General features: G+C 45.1%; 1 protein-coding gene across 1 annotated transcript in view; it reads right to left on the bottom strand.

The window, feature by feature from the left end:
- The window catches only part of LOC124612548, a 161,828-nt gene that overhangs the window by 81,571 nt on the left and 56,904 nt on the right, over positions 1–23,353 (bottom strand). Inside the window, exon 6 of the mRNA XM_047140821.1 lies at positions 11,790–12,125. Within this exon, the coding sequence (XP_046996777.1) occupies positions 11,790–12,125 (336 nt within the window). The remainder of the gene's footprint in view (positions 1–11,789; positions 12,126–23,353) is intronic.

Genomic DNA, 23,353 nt, shown 5'->3' with positions numbered 1-23,353 from the left:
CAGAGTGCAAACGCGAGTGGCAAGCTACAAGAACCTGAAACCATGAACTTGTAGACAATCCGACAGTTCCAGTTCCAGGCTTCCACCAACCGAGGGAGGTGTAGGTGCAGTTAAACAGATATCGGACTGAAGAGGGTACGTGTAAATACAACATGCACAAGTGGGGCTTTTCAAGTGACAGTGTGTGTGACTGCGGTGACACCCAACCTATGAGCCACATTGTGAATGAGTGTCCAATCAGACGCTTCCCTGGTGGCACTGAGACGCTCAATCAAGCATCCCACGAGACACTCCGCTGGATCGAGACCATCAACTTTCCAGTATAGCCTGAGCCGTTTTAAAACTTGTCTACTACATATAATTTCACATGTTCATTTTTATATATATTTCTTTGTTTTGCTAAATGTGTATTACTATAATTGATGCATACGATAATAGTAAGAGTGCCTTTCACCCGGTGCACGTTTGACGAGTTGAGGAGTTAGCGGAAAGTGAAGGACAGAGGCAAGTGGTCGTCTTTCCGAACTTCAATGTTGTTTCTTCAAAAGTAGGAAAGTTAGTAAGAAAACCTAAAGTCAAGTGCGTTTTCTGTCCATGAACGAAATCCAGAGGTCTTCTTAGCCTCAGTGAAGGACAATCTATGCGTGAAAAGGCGTGGTGCTCATAAAATCCCTATACCTCTCGGAACTAATACATCGGATAAACTTGACACGTCGTGGAAGATTGTTCGATGTCTTGTCTTCCACTGAAACTGAAACAGAGCCACTGGAACTCACTTCAGCTGTTACCATACTTTCTTTGTCCTCGTTAAAGAGGTGGCAAATGCAAAAGGGTAGGGATGTATTAGTAGTAGGAAGATGGTGGCGCAAGGACACTGTCGATATCAAATTAACATTACATTAATTACATTGATCAATTAATCACCCACAACCCACCTCCACCTCAGTCTCTGCCCTGCTCCTTCCCCCTCCACACCTCTTCTCCACCCCATCCCACCACCTACCCTACTGGCAGGAATTTCGAATTTTCGTGGGAATTTCGAATTTTCATGGGAATTTCGAATTTTCGTGGGAATTTTCTTTGTCCCACAGCTGTGCTGACGACCAACCCCACCCCACCCGGGAATTGCCGGGAAATTAAGTATGGCGGTTCCCTTTCTGGGGCTCGAATCCCGATTGTTGTGGAAGGAAAGCAGAAGTCCATCCTTCAACATGTGGAAACTGTCCAGACGAAGGAGAGGAAGGTTGGTTTAGTGTACTTTATTGATTTTGGTTGGGAAATTGAAGTATAGATTGGTCCAAATTTCGTAATTAATCCTAATGTTCGGTCCTAATTCCACAACTTTATTCATAACGCTACACAAGGAGTGTCTAAAATCGCAAAATTAACACTGACATACAATTGATGTTATCCAGCTGGGAAAAATTTGCACAATATCATTCGAAACTAGTGGAAGACGTACTCAAAGTCTACCCTTCACTTACAAGTGGTTAGGAAAAAGGATGGAGTGCAATGTACCATCTTTATTTTTCGTGGGAATTGCGTTCAACTGACGGGTTGCTGGTGTTGGACACAAAAGAGTTTAAGCATACAGCTGAAGACTGTATCTGTCGCCGTTTGACGTCAGAGTTCACTACTGATGCCTCCACCTGCATTACTCGATAATCACCCTGCAGCCCAGGTAATGTAAGTCGATACACGCTACCACAAAAATGCTCATGGAAAATGCTTCAGTGTTCCAATTACACATCGAAATTGTCATGACGAAAAACAACACGCGTAAACAATGGGTCACAATGTATTGGGGGATTGGGAAAATGTCACTGCAATAACATAACTCCTGCAAAAACCGACCCCAGAAGATTGCATCACGTGAGAGGAGCGGCAGCCGCAGCCGTGCCCTCCTTGACGGGCGCTCACGAGCTAACCATCTCAGGGGCAGTCTTACGCTCCCCCCTACCACCTCTCATCCCTCCCTCTCCTCACCATAGGTTGGGATAAGACCTGTGTGATCTTGCTGCTGGTGGTCCACAAAGAGATTCTTCTTGCGGCATTGATATACTGCCTCCAGTCTACGGAAATCAGCCACAGGTAGACAAAAGGGAAGAACAGGATGCATCATGCAATATGTTAAACATATTTCTCGGAAATACTGGACCCCTCTGGAACAACGACAAATTTCGGGAGGACTCCCCAAATAGCTTTTTCAAACGTCCACTGCTTGGAGAACAGGCAGCTGTCACACCATGTCTGGGAGGAGAATCTTCAGTCCACTGTGGCATACCGCCCCCGCGCCCTCTCACCCCCCACTGGCGGACGAGTGCAGCACCAGGTCTGCCTTGAGTTGACCATCCAGGCATCGGCCCTTTGTCAACACAAGAGAATGCATCATCAACTAAACAACGTGAGATAATTGACGGCTACCTCAGGTGCAACTTACTTGTTCATCTAGAATGTAGCCGCACTGCGCAGCCCCCGGCCCCACCTGGTCGGAGAGCGGCTGCATTGGCGACTGTACACGGTAGACATGCCCCCAATGCCTCCAGTAGGCAGCCGTTCTGCGCTGGGGAACACTTTTATTTAACGTCAAAGCATCTCTTATTAGTGAGCATCTAGTAAAAAGGAAAATACAATTGTGACGATAATAAATGTCGTCTTTCTACGAAAATAGGCGCAGTCCAATTTCTTTTAGCTTTGTGAGCAAAATCGGTATAGTTTTTACGTTCGACTGTAGGACACAATTCGCATCTCTTTCTTCACCCCACATCCCATTATTTTACGACATACAACGAAGTGCAAAGAAAAAAGAAAACTACAGTACCGCCGCCATTTACAGATGACCAAAATGCGGAGGTCGAGCTACACACCTCCTGTATGTATTGACCCTGTGTAAAATCTAAAACGACTTCAACTATTTTCCCGCAAAAACTACAGTCACTGCAGAATGTCCTCATTATTTTGAAACCATCATCGCAGTAAAGAAAAAGCGTGAATTTAAACTCTGACGGAAAAACATCTACATTATGCGATTTATTTCGGTTTGATGGTCAAATTACGTGGTTTCAGAGCGCCCCTCAGGTTCAAATCAGTGTCTGTAAACAAACATTCCCGAAACCTGAAATAATTTTGCCATCTGCATCATCACCTTTGACATTTTTGCTCCATATCTCCTCTCTACCGACCTGTCTGTAAAGTTTTTGTCACCCAGCAGCCAATAATATGCAATAGTGGCAGATTCGTGCGTCCTAGTTTTGTAAGCAGTTTGATTATCACAGCCTGTTTCATGCAATCTACTCGCATGTTGGGAAAAACACTATCACTTCTAGGCTCCACAATAAGCTACGATTCAAGTGTTGCCTACTTTATAATTAGAGGTTATGCTGCATGAAATAACACCTGTTTTAGACACAGAATCGTGACGATAATAACAAAAGCAGTCATGATTGCATGAGAATAGATACAGCCGATTACTATTGTTTTATGAACAAAATCGGTACAGTACTGCATCCAAACTTTAAACAGTTATACAATTTCTTCTAATAGAAGCTCCTATAAGATTTTATCAGATCCCTCTCTTCCCATATATCGAAAAAATGTCATCTGTGTGTTGATACTGAGCATATCACGTATACATGTATCGATCCATTGGAGCAGGTGGCCAGTGGCTGAAGCCGCTTGCACAGACCTGCATAAAGTTTTGTCACCTGTACTGCAGGAAGACCATATCCAACAGACTACCAATCACAAGAGGAGGTTCCTCCATCATTCCTTCATAAGCAGTCTAATACATTGTTTTTTTTCATCTATAACTCATCCAAGTAGTGCACGACTGTAGCTTTGTACACCACCATACACTTAGTTTTTCTACCATGACTTCGAGATCTGTGTCAGATGCTAAACCAACATTAACACATTTCGATCCATTGGCTCTCACAGAAAGCCGAACATCACATGATATAAACTGTTCAGCTCCCATAACACACAGGCTGGTAGAAATAAAACAAAGAGGCAATGTTTCTCGTTGACAAAAATGTGGAAGACATCGCAACATATGGAAACTGGAAGAGTTTGCGGCATTGTAGAGCGTTTCCAACACATATCTGAAGGTGACGACTGATACAGTTATCTCATCTCCCACAGTGACGGGATAGAAGATGTCTCGATGTTCTGTTTCCAAGAGCACTGTTTTCCTTATTTCGCAGTCATGTATATGATTACTGTTCCAGTATTACCCATCGCCGGAAGGTGCTGTTCATAACATGTATGGGGTAGTAGAAATAAAAAGAGGTACTGTTATCTTAGTGGTGAAAAAATGTATAGGGCATCGAACCATATGTAAATAGGACAAGTCTGCCTGCAATTTTGAGGAATGCTTCCAAACAGCTGTCTGAAGGTTATGATCTCTACATTTAATCCCATGCTCCCCAGTGACAAGTAGCAGATATCCAATATTCCACCAAGGCTCTCTCCATCTCAACCAAGGGATGTCAGTCAATCATTATGTGGTAATCAACAGTGTACCAGTGGATGGATAGAATGGGAAAGATACCATTGATATGGGATGATGTACTGTGATATGCACTACAGTTGATAGCATGATCAATTTTAGCAACTTTACCAGTTATTCCGTAATTTCAGCACCAGCAAATGACACACAAGGATGTTTCCCAATTTCTGAATCATCTCTAAACCACTTCTCTACTACTTTGCAAGTACCATATACTAGATTGAGAATCCAGATAGATGACTGTGCAGTACGTCAATTCTGTCATATACTCCAAAGAATACCAGTTTTTCCGTAATTTAAGCTGATCTATCTGATGACTGTCCAGTATGTCCATTCAGTCATATACATCATATACTAGATTGTGAATGCAGATGCATGACTGTGCAGCATATCCATTCAGTCATATATACCAAAATATACCGGACGGTGTCCTATACTGATGCACTTTGGTTATCTATTTCCACCACACCAATCATAGTGCAGAATTTACATTACGACTGGCCATCTTTCCTGCGTGGATAGGCGTCACTGAATATTCTCACATTCACAGGATAAAGTTGGAGACTGACAGATCCCTCCCACATCGTCCTTGACAAATCATCCCTGTAACACGGTCGCCAATTTAATCTGGAACTGACCAGAAGTATGAGAGTGCTAAACCCACTGCATTCCATGTCTCGTCAAGGAACGGGGTGAGCACAAGATCTCTCTAGCTGCATTCGTGTCAAGGAGGATACCACCTCATATCGGTGTATAGTAGACATGAGAGTGTTGTGGTGATATAACAGATGGTTAAGAAGAAATGTGCGGTTTATACATGATGGAGTTTGAAACATTTCACGAAAATCAACTGTGCTATCAATTCTGAAATATTATTCCACTGTCTGGAGTCAGTACCAGGAAGGTACCGGCATGAGATAAATGAATGTTGAGCATAATCACACACTCCTACGGCTACGAAGTTCTGCACCTAAAAATGCTATATTGTTAAAGCCATATGGTTTCTGAAGTATTAGTCGCGTGGAATGCAACGCTCTTGATACTCCTTGTCCGATATAAGTGTTTGTATGAATGCAAATGTAATCACTCCCAAGGAAATGATGAAAATATAATAGTTTTTGCAACAAATGGACGCAACAGCTTCACAATCAGACGGTTTCTCCGTGCTATTTCAAAACATACGTTTTTAACGTTTTTGAAGTTGCGTTTCGTTTTGGAAGTCATGACTATTGAGTTTCTTTGTTGTAACATAGTTCACACCCGTTTATTTGTCGTTTCCATTTCTGTGAGATGTCTATGTGATATCTCGTGTGCTCATATTTACTTGTGACTTATATATTATGACAACTGCCAAGACTGCAGAAAGAGAATACTCATTTTACTGACCGGACAGACAGTTCACAATGTTGTGGAAAAAAATGCACGAGCGAGTTTTCAACACAGCTCACAATCTTGGCAGTCCAACACGATGGCCAGTTACCCACGACGCCGTTGCTGTTTCAGGCTGCTCTTTATTGTACTTATTGTCTTTGGACAGTTCAGTGTTTCTATTTTTTTTTCTCAGTTCAGTACACCTTCTTCCTGTTTTCATGGTCGATCTGTGTTTAGTTTTTGACGGGCTTTTCACTGGGCCATCTTACCACTAGATCTGGGAGGAGCGTGATGGAGAGTTTCCCTTGCCAACATAAGCGTGATACCCGACTACAACAGCCGAGCAAACCAGCCATAGAATAATACTGCCTTCGTACAGACCATCCTATGAACGGAACAACACGACTGTTCTGACATGCACTTTCAGCTCTTGGGATAGTATTACTAAGGAAGCAGTTGGAATTAAATTAGCAAGTAATCTTATGTCCAAGGATGGTGGTTTTTGTTTAAATTTTGCATTGGAATCCAGCTCTCTCCCTTAACAAAAACAGAGGGATAAGGCAAATGCTGTCTCACCTACTGATTGCTAATACTACTGCCGATAACACGCTGCGCCTGCCATCACAGCGCTACACGTTTTAGTTGGATTGTGACGTCATTGACCCGGTGCCAGTATTCCATGTCTTGGATTCTGAGATCACATACTTGGGCCAGTAATCCCTAGTCACCATGTTCGATCACCGCCATGTATTTCAGGTGAGAAATCTTGGACTCTGAAGCCCTACTAAGGTTGCGAAAGTATTCCAAGTCTCAGGCTGTGACTTCATAGAACCAGGACCAGTATTTCGAGTCAGGCATCACGACAATGCGTCGTCTTGCATTTCCCGCCAATTATACTTAGGAAAACAGCCCTGCTTCCACTGGAAACACACTTGCGAAATTGGGCTAGTTTTTGAATTTCCCGCCATTTTATACTTACTGGGTGGGGAAACCGCATAACGTCATCGATGACACACTTTGGCGACCGAATGCTCAAAAATGCCTAGTAATAATAACCTCAGTCTTTTTGCAGATGACGCAGTAATCTAGAATGAAGTGCTGTCTGAAAGAAGTTGCATAAATGTGCAGTCAGATATTGATAGGATTTCAATATGGTGCTAAGACTGCCAACTTGTTTTTAAGTGTTCAGAAATGAAAAACTGCGCACTTCTTAAAACGAAAAGACGTTGTATGCTATGACCACACTGTCACTTAGCCACAGTTCATTCGGCCATCTCAAACAAATATCTGGTAACACTTTATAGGGGTATGAAATGGCGTGATGACACGGGATCAGTCGTGGATAAAATTGGTGACAGACTTCGGTTCATTAGCAGAATACTGGCTGGGCGAATGCAGTCAGTCTACGGAGGAGACTGCTTAAAAATCACTCGTGCGACCATGTGTCGAACAGTGCTCAAGCGTGTGGGATCCGCACCAGATAGGACCAACAGGCGTTGTTGAACGTAATCAGAGAAGAGCACAGGTTTGCTTGACCTGTGGGAGAGTGTCACAGCAGTGAACTGGCAGACTCTTGAAGACAGTTGTAAACTGTCCCGAGAAACCCTACTCACAAAGTTTCAAGAACCACCTCTCAATGACGACTCTAGGAATATACCACAGCCGCCTACATATCACTCCCACAGGGATCGTGAGTATAAGATTGGAATAATTACTGCACCAACGGAGGCATTTAGACAATTGTTCTTCCCGTGCTCCATTTTTGAATGATTGAGGAGGAAGCCTAAGAACTGGTGCAGTGATATGTACGCTCTGCCATGCACTCCACAGTGGTTTGGCCAGTATAAATGTATATGTAGAGGTGGATGTGGATGTGCTGAACATGAACGACACATACGTCTGGACCAACCACAGAAAACTCCTGTGACCGAACATTGTCTCAGGGTAGAAGGTGGACTAAAATAATAACAAAACTCTCTCGTTGAGGTCTTCCTAGTGGGACAGCGTAATTGATGAAGCCGTGGAAATCTTGTGAACAGAGTCACAACGTTCAAACTCAGAACAGCATGGCATCCAGCAGTAGAAATACTGAAGTCCCAACGACCACAAGGGAGAAATGTTGGTTATACGAGGGACGACACCTCACTGCCGGCACAAATATTAGGGTGACAGCGGAGCAGTCGGTCGCACGCAAGCGCGAACGCGGCATCAGATTTTTCGTCGGGCGGGTGGCTTACCAGTCTTTTTCCTGCTGCCGCTCAGGAAATCTCCGCTATTGCCCAGTCATGCTCAGCAGTGTATTCGACGCCACACCAGATACCGTCCATTTGAGCCTATGAAGTGTTGTGAGGATAACACAACGACATTTGACGTTTCGTCCGAGAACCATATATACAACTAGTCCGTCGGGAAACCCTTAAGCAACACAAGATTAGAGTAATTAGAATAGGACCGACCCTTTTACGAAGTCATTTTCCCGCGACCCGTACGCGACGGGTACGAGAAGGAACCACAACGTACGGTACAGTGGTAATCACGGTCTGCAGTGCGCTTCACAGTGGTTTGCAGAGTATGTACATGGGCTGGCCGTTGTGGCCGTGCGGTTCTACGCGCTTCAGCCTGGAACCGCGCTACCGCTACGGTCGCAGGTTCGAATCCTGCCTCGGGCATGGATGTGTGTGATGTCCTTAGGTTAATTAGGTTTAAGCAGTTCTACGTTCTAGGCGACTGATGACCTCAGATGTTAGATCCCATAGTGCTCAGAGCCATTTGAGCCATTTTTTAGTATGTACATGGAGGGCTTGGACAAAATTATGGAGACTCCGCGAGAAATAGGTGATTGATCGTAAATGTAAAAGCTACCTGAGCCTGCAAGCTGTGTTCGCCTACGAAGTGCACATGTGCAGTCTCCTCCGTACGCTGTGCGTGTCAGTCGTGATCAGAGTGTGATTTATGCCGGGGCTCAGTGAATACGAACGTGGGTTTATTGTTGGGGCTCTCGTTTGGTGGGCACTTTCGTAGCCCGGGTAGCACAAGTATTCCGTGTTCTACGAGCCATCCTATCGAAGATTTATACTGCATAAAGGAAGAGCGGAAGCACGTCATCCACAACATCAGAATGCGGACGAAAGTGTGCGTGAATGATAGTGACAGACAGTCAATGAATCGGATTGTGATGAAAAATAAGAGGACGGCAGCTGCAAAATTCACTGCAGGACTGCATGTCGCACTCACAGATCAGGCCAGCATCAAGGCAACACGAAAGGGGCTCCATACGTAGGGAACTGCACGACGAGCTCGAATTCCAAAACCACTCAGCAGAAATGCAGACGACCGTAGCAGGAAAACTTGGTGCCAAAGTCATAAAACCTGAACTGTGGAGCAATTGAAGAAAGTCATTTGCTTCTGGCCGAGTTTACATTCCAAAAGTGGAACGTAGCGAGGGTTCTATCACGATTTGGGCAGCCATGTCGTGGGATTAAATGGGCCCTTTGGTTACTCTGCAAGGTCACATTACTGAAAAAGATTATGCAATCATTCTGGATGATCATCTCCATCTCACAGTACAATGTTTGTTTCCCAATGGCGATGGTCTGCTCCAAGAAGACAGGTCACCTCCTCACAGAGTTCGCATCGCCCACGACTGGTTTTGTGAGCATCTCCCATGGTCACCACACTCACCAGATCTCAATGTAATTGAACCTTTGTGGTCTATTTGGGAGAGAAGTGTGCATAATCGCTATACACCATCATCGTTCCCTGAATTTGCAGGAAGAATAGAACCATATTCCGTTGAAAATCATGCTGGACCTGTATCTATCCATTCCGAGACGGCTAGAAGCTGTTACGAATGGCAACCGTTGTCCTAAAGCTTATTAGGCAAGGTAATGTGTTGTATTTTTGTTGTTTCCATATTTTCGTCCACCCCCTCATCCCCCTTCATATACCAGGTGGTTATAATTAAAATGCAACTACTCACAGAGGTCCAGTGCGAGCTGTAATTATCGTATGGTAGCGAAACTAGAAAGGTATTCTAATTAAGCTGGAAAATAATTAGCTCCAATTTTGTGCACCGAGTTCGAATATGACCCTGTGAATCCAAGAAAGATCTATAGAAATGTTTCCATATATAATGGATTAGGAAAATGTCAAAAAATGAAAAACTCGTAATGATTTTGTTACTAAGCGTGACTATGAGCACCGGAGACATCGACGAAATGCTGCATCCGTAAAACGATGTGTTCAAAAGCTGCTCGCAGCAATTCTAGTGGGATCTGAGCAAGGTGTTCCTGTATACTAGCCTTCAGAGAGCCTTCCCCTAGCAAACGCATTCTTCTAGTTATCCACAAGGCCAAAATGGTTCAAATGGCTCTGAGCACTATTGGACTTAACATCTGTGGTCATTAGTCCCCTAGAACTTAGAACTACTTAAACCTAACTAACCTAAGGACATCGCACACATCCATGCCCGAGGCAGGATTCGAACCTGCGACCGTAGCAGTCGCGCGGTTCCGGACTGAGCGCCTAGAACCGCAAGGCCAAAAGTCACAGGGTTTCAGATGAGGTGATTTTTCAGGCCACGCATCTTTAAAACCCCCGGAGATAACACGTCTACGGAAGGTTGTATTAGGCAGACCTTTCTCTGGGCGAGTGGCATGAGGTGTTTCCACACAGCTGTGGCCTTCCAAAGCAGGCATCACATGCTGGATAAGAGGTCTCGATAGCGCGCTGACGTTACGGTACGCATGACAGACCCACTGGGTGTATACTTTTCAATGTATAACGGAATGAGAATAATAATACTTGTGAATCCACAACCTACACTCACATACGACAAGTGCTGTGGCTCTTCGCGCACAATACGCAGTTTAATAGTACTACACATTCTACAGTTCTGTGTATTTATGTACGCTGTAGTGTAAAACGTGCCTCGCGGCTCCACAGAATATTGCCTGAGCGCTCGTAATCAATTAGATCCTGCGAGAAACCGAAGAGCAAATTCAGAATGTTGCTGCAAATCATGAGATTTCAGTTGCTGCGCCGTCTAGATCTTTTCTGGATACGAGTTCATTTATTTATTTCATTAACAGAACAGAGTAACTCACTGCGTTGAAATGTCGGATGCTTCTGAATCTAATAGCAAAGACTTCTCATTTACGAGTGTAAAATAACCGAAAGCTTTCTGTAGTGTTGACCACGGCACAGGCAATTCCCGTGGCACTGCACGAGCGGTACCAGCATGCGGGGCGGGTGCTGCACGGTCAGGATAGGACGCCTTCCTCTTTCAGGCAACACACAACATTTTCCAATTTCATTAGCGTCATCTTCAAACCACTTAACGAAATCGGACACCTCCTCAGACCTCACAGGTGGCGTTGCGCTCTCGATGGCCACACCGTGCATCCACGTTACGGCTTGTCAAATACAGGCTGCGTGTCATGTCGTCACACAAACAGTGTACAGCGGCAGATTTATGCCTGCTGGCTAAAACTGGAACTAATTTTTTTTCTAGTGTAAATCGGCTCCATATTAACGCGAAATTATATCTACCAAGTTCCGCTCCGATGCGATGATTACAGCCGATACTGGGCCCCCGCTAGTAGCTGCACTTTAATTATAACCATATGTTAGTTACAAATACTATTGTTGTTATTATAAAAGTCATAGGCATGTGTCACACGTTGAATGTGAGGTGTGAGAACCAGTTATGTTTTGGAGAGTGAGTGGAGATACCGTAAGAAGTAACAAACCACGAATCCCCCTTCTACCCAAACAGTAATCTGTCTTCAGAAGTTTGATGTTTTGTCAGGAGTCGTTAGGCACTTGCGCTGTCAGGGAAAGTCCTATCGTGACTGTGCTTAGCCCAGAGGAAGGTAGCAGGTGGAAAGCTACAGGTGGCAGGCGGCAGTACCTGGAGCAGACTGAAGAGTGTCCTGGTGGGGAAGTCGAGCGGGCAGAGTTGGTTGAAGACGAGGTGCGCCTTGCGGCCCAGCAGCCCGACGAGGAAGCGCACGACGACCACGGTGGGCGAGTCGGTGGCAGCCGCGGGGGTGGCGGGGGCGGCGGGAGCGGAGGCGGCCAGGCCGGGCAGCTCGTCCAGCTCGCGCCGCAGGATGTTGGCGTAGTGCACGACGGACGACAGGTAGTAGGCGGCCAGGAAGTCGGCCAGGCTGCGCGCCAGCGGCGTGTAGTGGTCGGGGCGCTGGCCCAGAGTCATGCCGCGCCGCAGGAACCCCATCTCCAGCACCTGCCGCGACAACATCACAGTGTCCAGTCGGCGCGCACATCACTGTCTCAGTCTTCTACCGTACTTACTTCTAGCTATTTCTTGCATTTTAGAGGGGAATATCTGCACCAAAATTCAGCGCAAATATATACCAGGTCATCAAAAAGTCAGTATAAATTTGAAAACTGAATAAATCACGGAATAATGTAGATAGAGAGGTACAAATTGACATACATGCTTGGAATGACATGGGGTTTTATTAGAACCAAAAAAATTCAAAAGTTCATAAATGTCCGGCAGATGGCGCTTCATCTGATCAGAATAGCAATAATTAGCATAACAAAGTAAGACAAAGCAAAGATGACGTTCTTTACAGAAAATGCTCAATATGTCCACCATCATTCCTCAACAATAGCTGTAGTCGAGGAATAATGTTGAGAAAAGCGCTGTAAAGCATGTCCGGAGTTTTGGTGAGGCATTGGCGTCGGATGTTGTCTTTCAGCATCCCTAGAGATGTCGGTCGATCACGATAAACTTGCGACTTCAGGTAACCCCAAAGCCAATAAACGCACGGACTGAGGTCTGGGGACCTGGGAAGCCAAGCTTTACAAAAGTGCCGGCTGAGCACACGATCATCACCAAACGACGCGCGCAAGAGATATTTCACGTGTCTTGCAATATGCGGTGGAGCGCCATCCTGTATAAACATCGTACGTTCCAGCAGGTGTTTATCAGCCAGGCTGGGGATGATGCCATTCTGTAACATATCGACGTATCTCTCACCCGCCACGTAGCAGTTACAAAACCAGAATCACGCATTTCCTCGAAGAAAAAAGGCCCGATAACGGTAGATGTGGTAAATCCAACCCATACCGTGACTTTCTCGTCGTGCAATGGAGTTTCCACGACAGTTTTAGGATTTTCGGTAGCCCGACTTCTGCAGTTATGGGCGTTGACAGACCCTCGTAGCGCGAAATGAGCTTCGTCGGTCCACAACACGTTACTCAACCAATCTTCATCTTCCGCCATCTTTTGAAACGCCCACACCGCAAATGCCTTCTGCTTCACTAAATCGCCAGGTAACAGTACATGATGCCGATGGATTTTCTACTGATAGCATCGTAGGGTACGCCTAAGTGCCTACCAAACAGTAGTGTATGGAATGCCGGTGCGACGTGCGACTGCACGAGCGCTGACTTCCCCGAGCATAGACGAACTCGCTACAGTCTCCATGTCTTCCTGAACTGTCTCAGCAGCATTACGCCTCGTGCTCGGTCTGCCACTACGGGGTCTATCGTCTAAACGACCCGTGGCTTCGAACTTCGATATCATTCTCGCCACAGCTGCATTTGCCAATGGACCTTTACCCGTTCGAACCCCTTCCTACGGCGATAGGATCGTAACGCTGAACTAGCACATTCCCCATTCTGATAATACAGCTTCACTAAAAGCGCCTTTTCAGGCAACGTCAACATGATGCGACTGCTGGCGCATCTGATTCTCTCTCTCATTACAGCTGCTTTTATACACGATTGTCATGCGCAGTCACTGACGTTTTGCTGCCCAGCGCCATCCGTCGCAAATTTTGTGAACTTTGGTTTTTTCGGTTCTAATAAAACCTCATCTCATTCCAAGCATGTGTGTCAATTTGTACCTCTCTATCTACATTATTCCGTGATTTATTCAGTTTTCAAATTTATACTGACTTTTTGATCACATACATGTATACACAATTTGAAAAAAAAAATACATACATGTATACACAATTTGAAAAAAAATGCGACAGCCCTAAGGATTGTGTTCAGCGGACCAGGGATATGTACATACTAAGGGGTTGTCATTTCTAATGGACATTGGCGACCAAACGGCGTACAGGAAGTCGGTCTGAGCACATTCAGTGATATCTCTGCAGGCAGTAACTGTGCTGAATTTAGAGGTTAACAGTATTTCCAGCATTTATTCTAGGTTACAACCGTGCCCAACCGACTAGTACATACGTTGAACGGCTTCAGCCATTCAAACGGATTTGTATTGTGAGCATGCAAGAAGCTAAATGGGTGCATCGATGGGTTGCTGCACGTGTTGGGTGCAATATATCGGTGGTGAGTCACCGCAGTCAGCAGCAGTCTGTGGAACATCCCCACACCTGTAGACCAGGATCTGGATGTCCACACGGTACAGACTCGCGTCACTATCGACGCATCGTACAAACAGCAATGATTGACCGAAGGCCATCCAGTGACGAAATCCAATCACCTGTTGCACCTGCTGTGCCGTCAGGGGCCACTGAGAACCGCCAGCTTGCATCACAACAAAGAGCACGAGTACCGCTGTCCGGGCTGCTGCTTACACCGTAACACTGCCAAGAACGACTACTCTGGTGGTCCCCCGAGAGTCAGCTGCAGAGTGGAACGACCCTCTTTTGTTTTTTGGTGTCTGTGAGTGTGGACGTAGACGTGTATGGCAAACACGTGGGGATTGACCTTTTATAGACTGTATTCACTCACGACACTACTCGCGGTTACATTTGGCGTTTCAGAATTGTAAACTAAGCAGCGCCTGTTACATTTCTACAGCCATTTCTTCGACGGGAAGGTGACATGCTTCTTCACCAGGACAATATGGCCGCTGCTGCAACACATTATGCTCTTTGTGGTGTACGACAACTGCGCTGGCCAGCAATATCCCTGGATCTCTCTTCAATTTAACACGAATGGGAAATGATGAAGCGAGAAGTTACTCGTTCTCCAGGGCCTGCAAGACAGTTGCCGAACTGCAACGAAAGGCGCAGGATGCTCGGGACAGTCTATTGCAGGGTACCAATCGGCACCTTTACAATCACTTACATGCGAGAATACAAGCCTGTGTTGGCATCACAAAGGAGTCACACTGCGTACTGATGAGACTGGGCAGCTTTTACTGTGACATGTATGTAGCACTTGGTCTGTCACATCACTTGTCAACAAATTACCTTTTCCTTTAAGGTTTTGCACTATATCCCGGTAGTGTAGTTGTACTTACGTGACTCTAGAGAAGATACCCGAAGGGGACAGCAGTTGGGCAGAGAGGTGTATTTACATACATGACGGACAGAGGGAGAATGCGAGGCGCGTCGCGGCCAGTCTTGAGTACGCCTTTAGGCGGTCTTCCCCGCTTGTTTAGGAAAATGTTGGGCTGGAACCCAACCACCACATCACAAAATATGATAGACAAACATTTAAATACCGTACACGATATGCCAATGTTTTGGAGGCACATGTCGGTGTCCCCCTGGCGTTGTGGCGTGGAGAACCCCTCGGCAAGGCTTTATGTCAGGAGTACATCACAGATGACCTGAACCCTTAGGTAATACCCTGGTCCCATCTACCAACAGGACAACGCTCGTAAACACTTAAGAGCAACACCTCTTTATCTGTGCCCCACACAACACGTGCAACACCAGTCTGGATGTCGACTCGACTCATTCTGCATGCCGATACCAAGAATGGCATCAGCCTTTTACAACTGTACTAGACCGACATCTTTCAGGAGAGAACACAAAAGCTGTATGAAAACGACCTAATCGAAGCAGTGTGTGTGTCGCGACAGTATTGGTGCGTGCTCTTAAATTGCGTCACAAAACAGTTAGTTCTAGATGAGGAAAACCAACTACAGCGTACAAGTGTGATGACACACACACACACACACACACACACACACACACACACACACACACAATTTGGCAAACGACCAACGTTATCTGAAATGTTGTTGTTGTGCTCTTCAGTCCTGAGACTGGTTTGATGCAGCTCTCCATGCTACTCTGTCCTGTGCAAGCTTCTTCATCTCCCAGTACCTACTGCAACCTACATCCTTCTGAATCTGCTTAGTGTATTGATCTCTTGGTCTCCCTCTACGATTTTTACAGTCCAAGCTGCCCTCCAATGCTAAATTTGTGATCCCTTGATGCCTCAAAACATGTCCTACCAACCGATCCCTTCTTCTAGTCAAGTTGTGCCACAAACTTCTCTTCTCCCCAATCCTATTCAATACCTCCTCATTAGTTACGTGATCAACCCACCTTATCTTCAGCATTCTTCTGTAGCACCACATTTCGAAAGCTTCTATTCTCTTCTTGTCCAAACTGGTTATCGTCCATGTTTCACTTCCATACATGGCTACACTCCATACAAATACTTTCTGAAACGACTTCCTGACACTTAAATCTATACTCGATGTTAACAAATTTCTCTTCTTCAGAAACGATTTCCTTGCCATTGCGTCTACATTTTGTATCCTCTCTACTTCGACCATCATCAGTTATTTTACTCCCTAAATAGCAAAACTCCTTTACTACTTTAAGTGTCTCATTTCCTAATCTAATCCCCTCAGCATCACCCGATTTAATTTGACTACATTCCATTATCCTCGTTTTGCTTTCGTTGATGTTCATCTTATATCCTCATTTCAAGACACTGTCCATTCCGTTCAACTGCTCTTCCGAGTCCTTTGCTGTCTCTGACAGAATTACAATGTCATTGGCGAACCTCAAAGTTTTTACTTCTTCTCCATGAATTTTAATACCTACTCCGAATTTTTCTTTTGTTTCCTTTACTGCTTGCTCAACATACTGATTGAATAACATCGGGGAGAGGCTACAACTCTGTCTCACTCCTTTCCCAACCACTGCTTCCCTTTCATGCCCCTCGACTCTTATAACTGCCATCTGGTTTCTGTACAAGTTGTAAATAGCCTTTCGCTCCCTGTATTTTACCCCTTCCACTTTCAGAATTTGAAAGAGAGTATTCCAGTTAACGATGTCAAAAGCTTTCTCTAAGTCTACAAATGCTAGAAACGTAGGTTTGCCTTTTCTTATCTTTCTTCTAAGATAAGTCGTAACGTTAGTATTGCCTCACGTGTTCCAACATTTCTACGGAATCCAAACTGATTTTCCCCGAGGTCCGCTTCTACCAGTTTTTCCATTCGTCTGTAAAGAATTCGCGTTAGTATTTTGCAGTTGTGACTTATTAAACTGATAGCTCGGTAATTTTCACATCTGTCAACACCTGCTTTCTTTGGGATTGGAATTATTATATTCTTCTTGAAGTCTGTGGGTATTTCGCCTGTCTCATACATTTTGCTCACCAGATGGTAGAGTTTTGTTAGGCCTGGCTCTCCCAAGGCTGTCAGTAGTTCTAATGGAATGTTGTCTACTCCCAGGGCCTTGTTTTGACATAGGTCTTCCAGTGCTCCATCGAACTCTTCACGCAGTATCATATCTCCCATTTCATCTTCATCTACATCCTCTTCCATTTCCATAATATTGTCCTCAAGTACATCGCCCTTATATAAACCCTCTATATACTCCTTCCACCTTTCTGCTTTCCCTTCTTTGCTTAGAACTGGGTTGCCATCTGAGCTCTTGATATTCATACAAGTGGTTCTCTTCTCTCGAAAGGTCTCTTTAATTTTCCTGTAGGCAGTATCTATCTTACCCCTAGTGAGACAAGCCTCTACATCCTTACATTTGTCCTCTATCCATCCCTGCTTAGCCATTTTGCACTTCTTGTCGATCTCATTTTTGAGACGTTTGTATTCCTTTTTGCCTGCTTCATTTACTGCATTTTTATATTTTCTCCTTTCATTAATTAAATTCAATATTTCTGCTGTTACCCAAGGATTTCTATTAGCCCTCGTCTTTTTACCTACTTGATCCTCTGCTGCCTTCACTATTTCATTCTTCAAAGTTATCCATTCTTCTTCTACTGTATTTCATTCCCCCATTTCTGTCAATTGTTCCCTTATGCTCTCCCTGAAACTCTGTACAACCTCTGGTTTAGTCAGTTTATCCAGGTCCCATCTCCTTAAATTCCCAACTTTTTTCAGTTTCTTCAGTTTTAATCAACAGTTCATAGTCAATAGATTGTGGTCAGAGTCCACATCTGCCTCTGGAAATGTCTTACAATTTAAAATCTGGTTCCTAAATCTCTGTCTTACCATTATATAATCTATCTGAAACCTTCTAGTATCTCCACGGTTCTTCCATGTATACAACCTTCTTTCATGATTTTTGAACCAAGTGTTAGCTATGATTAAGTTATGCTCTGTGCAAAATTCTACAAGGCGGTTTCCTCTTTCATTTCTTCCCCCCAGTCCATATTCACCTACTATGTTTCCTTCTCTCCCTTTTCCTACTGACGAATTCCAGTCACCCATGACTATTAAATTTTCGTCTCCCTTCACTACCTGAATAATTTCTTTTATCTCGTCATACATTTCATCAATTTCTTCATCATCTGCAGAGCTAGTTGGCATATAAACTTGTACTACTGTAGTAGGCATGGGCTTTGTGTCTATCTTGGCCACAATAATGCGTTCACTATGCTGTTTGTAGTAGCTAACCCGCACTCCTATTTTTTTATTCATTATTAAAGCTACTCCTGCATTACCCCTATTTGATTTTGTATTTATAACCCTGTAATCACCTGACCAAAAGTCTTGTTCCTCCTGCCACCGAACTTCACTAATTCCCACTATATCTAACTTTAACCTATCCATTTCCCTTTTTAAATTTTGTAACCTATCTGGCCGATTAAGGGATCTGACATTCCACGCTCCGATCCGTAGAATGCCAGTTTTCTTTTATCTGAAATATTAACTGATATTGTCTTACGGTCGAGCTGTGTGCCCCCTATTTTCGTACCAAGTAGCTGCACTTGCTGCAAAATTGTTTAAACTCGTTAAATTCCAGTCTACATTATCTACATTTCAGCAAGTTACGCGAAATTAAATAAAATAAAAGTAGAAATAAATAAAATATTAGTGAAATAGTAGAAACAGCTATATTTTTTAGAATATTTGATTCTAGACAAGATCTGGGGATGCAGATTGAGTGAACTGATGAGTCATTCCCCAGGGAAAACACGTCAATAATTAAAGTGGCTCTCCTGCAAATACACGTGTAAATACGAAGAAGAATAACATTCATAGTAGATTTCAGTTAAGATTGCGTATCCGTATATTTAAGTGGTAGCAGCATGTGCTGGGCCAGCTCCGATCTCAAAGCCATTCCAGTGCCAGCGTCTAGAACATCGAGGGCCATTTATGACGGCTGTGGGAGAGGATACGACAGCTACATGTCACCCTTCCCAACAGAATCAAGCTTGTATGCAAGGCAAAGGAGATTCAACGTCTTGCTGATACGTGGGCTCAATCTGCCAATTTCTTCGTAAATTTGACAAATTTTGTCATATCTGAAATGACATCGCATATTTTCACAACCTTCCATTTCCTCCCGCCGTTCTGGGTGCTTCACTTTTGTCGCCAGGCAGAGCAGTCAAATTTTTACAGTTCATTTCGTACACATTCTGTCAGTCTTTGGCTCATATTACGAGGGCAGTTCAATAAGTAATGCAACACATTTTTTTTTCTCGGCCAATTTTGGTTGAAAAAACCGGAAATTTCTTGTGGAATATTTTCAAACATTCCCGCTTCGTCTCGTATAGTTTCATTGACTTCCGACAGGTGGCAGCGCTGTACGGAGCTGTTAAAATGGGGTCTGTAACGGATGTGCGTTGCAAACAACGGGCAGTGATCGAGTTTCTTTTGGCGGAAAACCAGGGCATCTCAGATATTCATAGGCGCTTGCAGAATGTCTACGGTGATCTGGCAGTGGACAAAAGCACGGTGAGTCATTGGGCAAAGCGTGTGTCATCATCGCCGCAAGGTCAAGTAAGACTGTCTGATCTCCCGCGTGCGGGCCGGCCGTGCACAGCTGTGACTCCTGCAATGGCGGAGCGTGCGAACACACTCGTTCGAGATGATCGACGGATCACCATCAAACAACTCAGTGCTCAACTTGACATCTCTGTTGGTAGTGCTGTCACAATTGTTCACCAGTTGGGATATTCAAAGGTTTGTTCCCGCTGGGTCCCTCGTTGTCTAACCCAACACCATAAAGAGCAAAGGAGAACCATCTGTGCGGAATTGCTTGCTCGTCATGTGGCTGAGGGTGACAATTTCTTGTCAAAGATTGTTACAGGCGATGAAACATGGGTTCATCACTTCGAACCTGAAACAAAACGGCAATCAATGGAGTGGCGCCACACCCACTCCCCTACCAAGAAAAAGTTTAAAGCCATACCCTCAGCCAGTAAAGTCATGGTTACAGTCTCCTGGGACGCTGAAGGGATTATTCTGTTCGATGTCCTTCCCCATGGTCAAACTATCAACTCTGAAGTGTATTGTGCTACTCTTCAGAAATTGAAGAAACGACTTCAGCGTGTTCGTAGGCACAAAAATCTGAACGAACTTCTCCTTCTTCATGACAACGCAAGACCTCACACAAGTCTTTGCACCCGAGAGGAGCTCACAAAACTTCAGTGGACTGTTCTTCCTCATGCACCCTACAGCCCCGATCTCGCACCGTCGGATTTCCATATGTTTGGCCCAATGAAGGACGCAATCCGTGGGAGGCACTACGCGGATGATGAAGAAGTTATTGATGCAGTACGACGTTGGCTCCGACATCGACCAGTGGAATGGCACCGTGTAGGTATACAGGCCTTCATTTCAAGGTGACGTAAGGCCGTAGCATTGCATGGAGATTACGTTGAAAAATAGTGTTGTGTTGCTAAAAGATTGGGGAATAACCTGGTGTATTTCAATGCTGAATAAAACAACCCCTGTTTCAGAAAAAAAATGTGTTGCATTACTTATTGAACTGCCCTCGTATTTATAAGTGTTCATTTGCAAGTCCTCAGCAGCGATACTTCTTCCTCATGGATGCTAATAACATAATGGTACAAGCCTGCATGTGGAAGACACGTAGGAATGGAGTCTGTGCGACTCTATGCTTGAGATAGCAATAGACAGTGCCTATTATTAGCAAAATTACAAGTGTCGTTGACGTGTAGGTTCCCCACGTGATGTTTCTGTACTGATATTCGCTAAACTACTGTGTTATAAGCTCAACTATTTGCTGTATCGAATTACGACCATTCTGTCCAGTGAGGCGTGAAATATTGAGTCGAAGGAAGCGTTCAGTTAGGTCAGGTTTTCTCCAGGAAAAATTTGGATGGGAAAGTCGGGTAAGTAGAGTAGTGAAAAGGTGGTATTTAAGGATGTGATTTTGGTAATGGAGCCGGATAGCTAGAAGGAGGGATGGATATGTCACAACGAATCCCACTGATTATTAGATTTTGCCGTTAGAGCTATATCCGTTGCGTGTTACTTAACCGTCCCCAGGTGTAGCACGTGCAGATGACAACTGCCAGTTCTGCCACCGAGAAAAGGAAATGTGAGCCTACCGTTTCAAAGTATTCGTTTTCACCTGTAATCACTTCCTAAGGACAATAATCTGCAGGTTTATGTGTGAAGAAGAGATAGAAGTCTCATGACCTTGGGACCACACACATCAAGTCTGTAGGACATACCTGTGACTGAGTCGGCTTCTCACTATAGCAGCTCTGTGGTGGAAAATAATTTTTAGGACTTCATGTTTGGCACAAATAATATGTAACATACCTTCAGTCGCACGAAATTCTTCAGAAGCGTACACCCCCATGGAACAGGATAGAGGTAGATGACAAAGCACTTTATAAGTCAATCCATGGCCTCAAGGCATTACGAATAGGAATAATTCATTCCTTCCACCAGGTGTACCGTTGATCTCTTCCCCACCGCTACCCTCCTTTTGAAGCAGCTGTCGGCAGTTCAGGCAGGCCTCTCGGGCCACTGGACTGTTACGGCACAGAATAGCTCGGTTTCCAAGTTATAAAACAATAACGGAGTTCAGCCACCATGACGTAAGATTGGCTGGCTGCGCCACGATTAGCGCGGACCAGGAAGCAGGGTGATGCAAGACAGAAGACAGACTGGCAGCACAGTCTGACAGTGTGCAGCTCTGCAGCAGCTGAGTGAGAGGGAGCACACGCAGCGGGAAAACAGAGGACACGCGGTGGAATGACACAAGAAGCAATAGCCACGGCTAGGGACAACACTCGTAGACCAATTTAAGTAGCTGCTAAGAGAGGTAAGGGTGGAAGAACAACGAGGCCACATGTAGTCATCGCTAGTAAACCACACCTCACAGAACTCTTTAAATACCGGAGCCCCAACTCGAAGTAGATGACAACAGTTCAGGTCAATGGGAACGATGGAGCCCGTGTCGACGACATTCCGTTCCGTGAGCACGTTGTTTTAGTAATTCCTGTCTCAGATCAACCAGCACGGTACCAGCCAGCCACGGAGTGCCGCAGAGCTGAACTCCACTGAGAACGTAGTGCTGCGTCACACCAGCCACTACTGACGGGAGAGCTGGCGAACTGCCAGCAGACCAGCAGCGGTGCAGCACCAGGTGCTGCACTCTGAGTGTGGGACGGAAGACGACGAACAGGCCGGCAGTACTGAGTTCGACGCCTGCCGCCTACACCACACCACGGATGGGGTGGCCCAGCGAAGAAGAGGCAACGAGAGGGATCGAGTACAGCCCCTCAGCCGGTAGCGGCCATCCACACTGTACCAGAATGGGCTCGGCATCCGCATCGACGCCAGAAGAACGACGTCTCGCTGGCACACAGGCTCAAGGACTGGCGCTGGGTCCGACAGAGTGTGTCCGTGACCAGGGCAGGAGGCAACCACGCCAATAGTGCACCACCCTTTGTTAAGTTGTCACAATAAACGATTCACTGAATAATCGTGTTTCCTTAGCGACACTAGCGCTTCCAGACGATTCCTGACATCGTGCAGAGGCGTCATTCGCTCGGCCCCTCTGTAGCACTATCAGAACCACGTTGTTATGAGTTGGTAGTTCTAACTTTGCGTTCACTGGAAAGGTCTTTTCAGTTACTTGGTATCGTGTAATGGATTCTTTTTTCTTCTCTTTCGAACTAAAGGGGTCACGCGACATTACCCATTGCCTGACATGGTACATTGGTAGCTTGGCCATCTGTTTTTGTTTGCCTTCCTGCCAGTCTACAGCTCTTGTATTCGCTGTTTTAGCATGCCGCTATATGCCCCTGAATCTCTTAGCAAACTTATGTACAGCTGACGTTTACACAATTTGAAAGGGGAAGACCTCATATGGTGATAATCTCATAGTCGGATGCATAGTTGAGCTACAGGCTGCCGCCACATATGTTATTTGAGCGTCCCACCCATTCTAACGACTATTCGCTTAATAACTTCACATTTTCCCAGAGATTTTGTGCACCTATTCTGTCCCCCATTCAGCTGGAACTCTAATGCGCTTGTCTGCACTTCCAAATCTG

This window comes from Schistocerca americana, chromosome 4 (assembly GCF_021461395.2).
Source record: "Schistocerca americana isolate TAMUIC-IGC-003095 chromosome 4, iqSchAmer2.1, whole genome shotgun sequence".
Lineage (NCBI taxonomy): Eukaryota > Metazoa > Arthropoda > Insecta > Orthoptera > Acrididae > Schistocerca > Schistocerca americana.
Note: the sequence above shows the minus strand (reverse complement) of the source record. Positions and strands in the feature narration are given on the sequence as shown.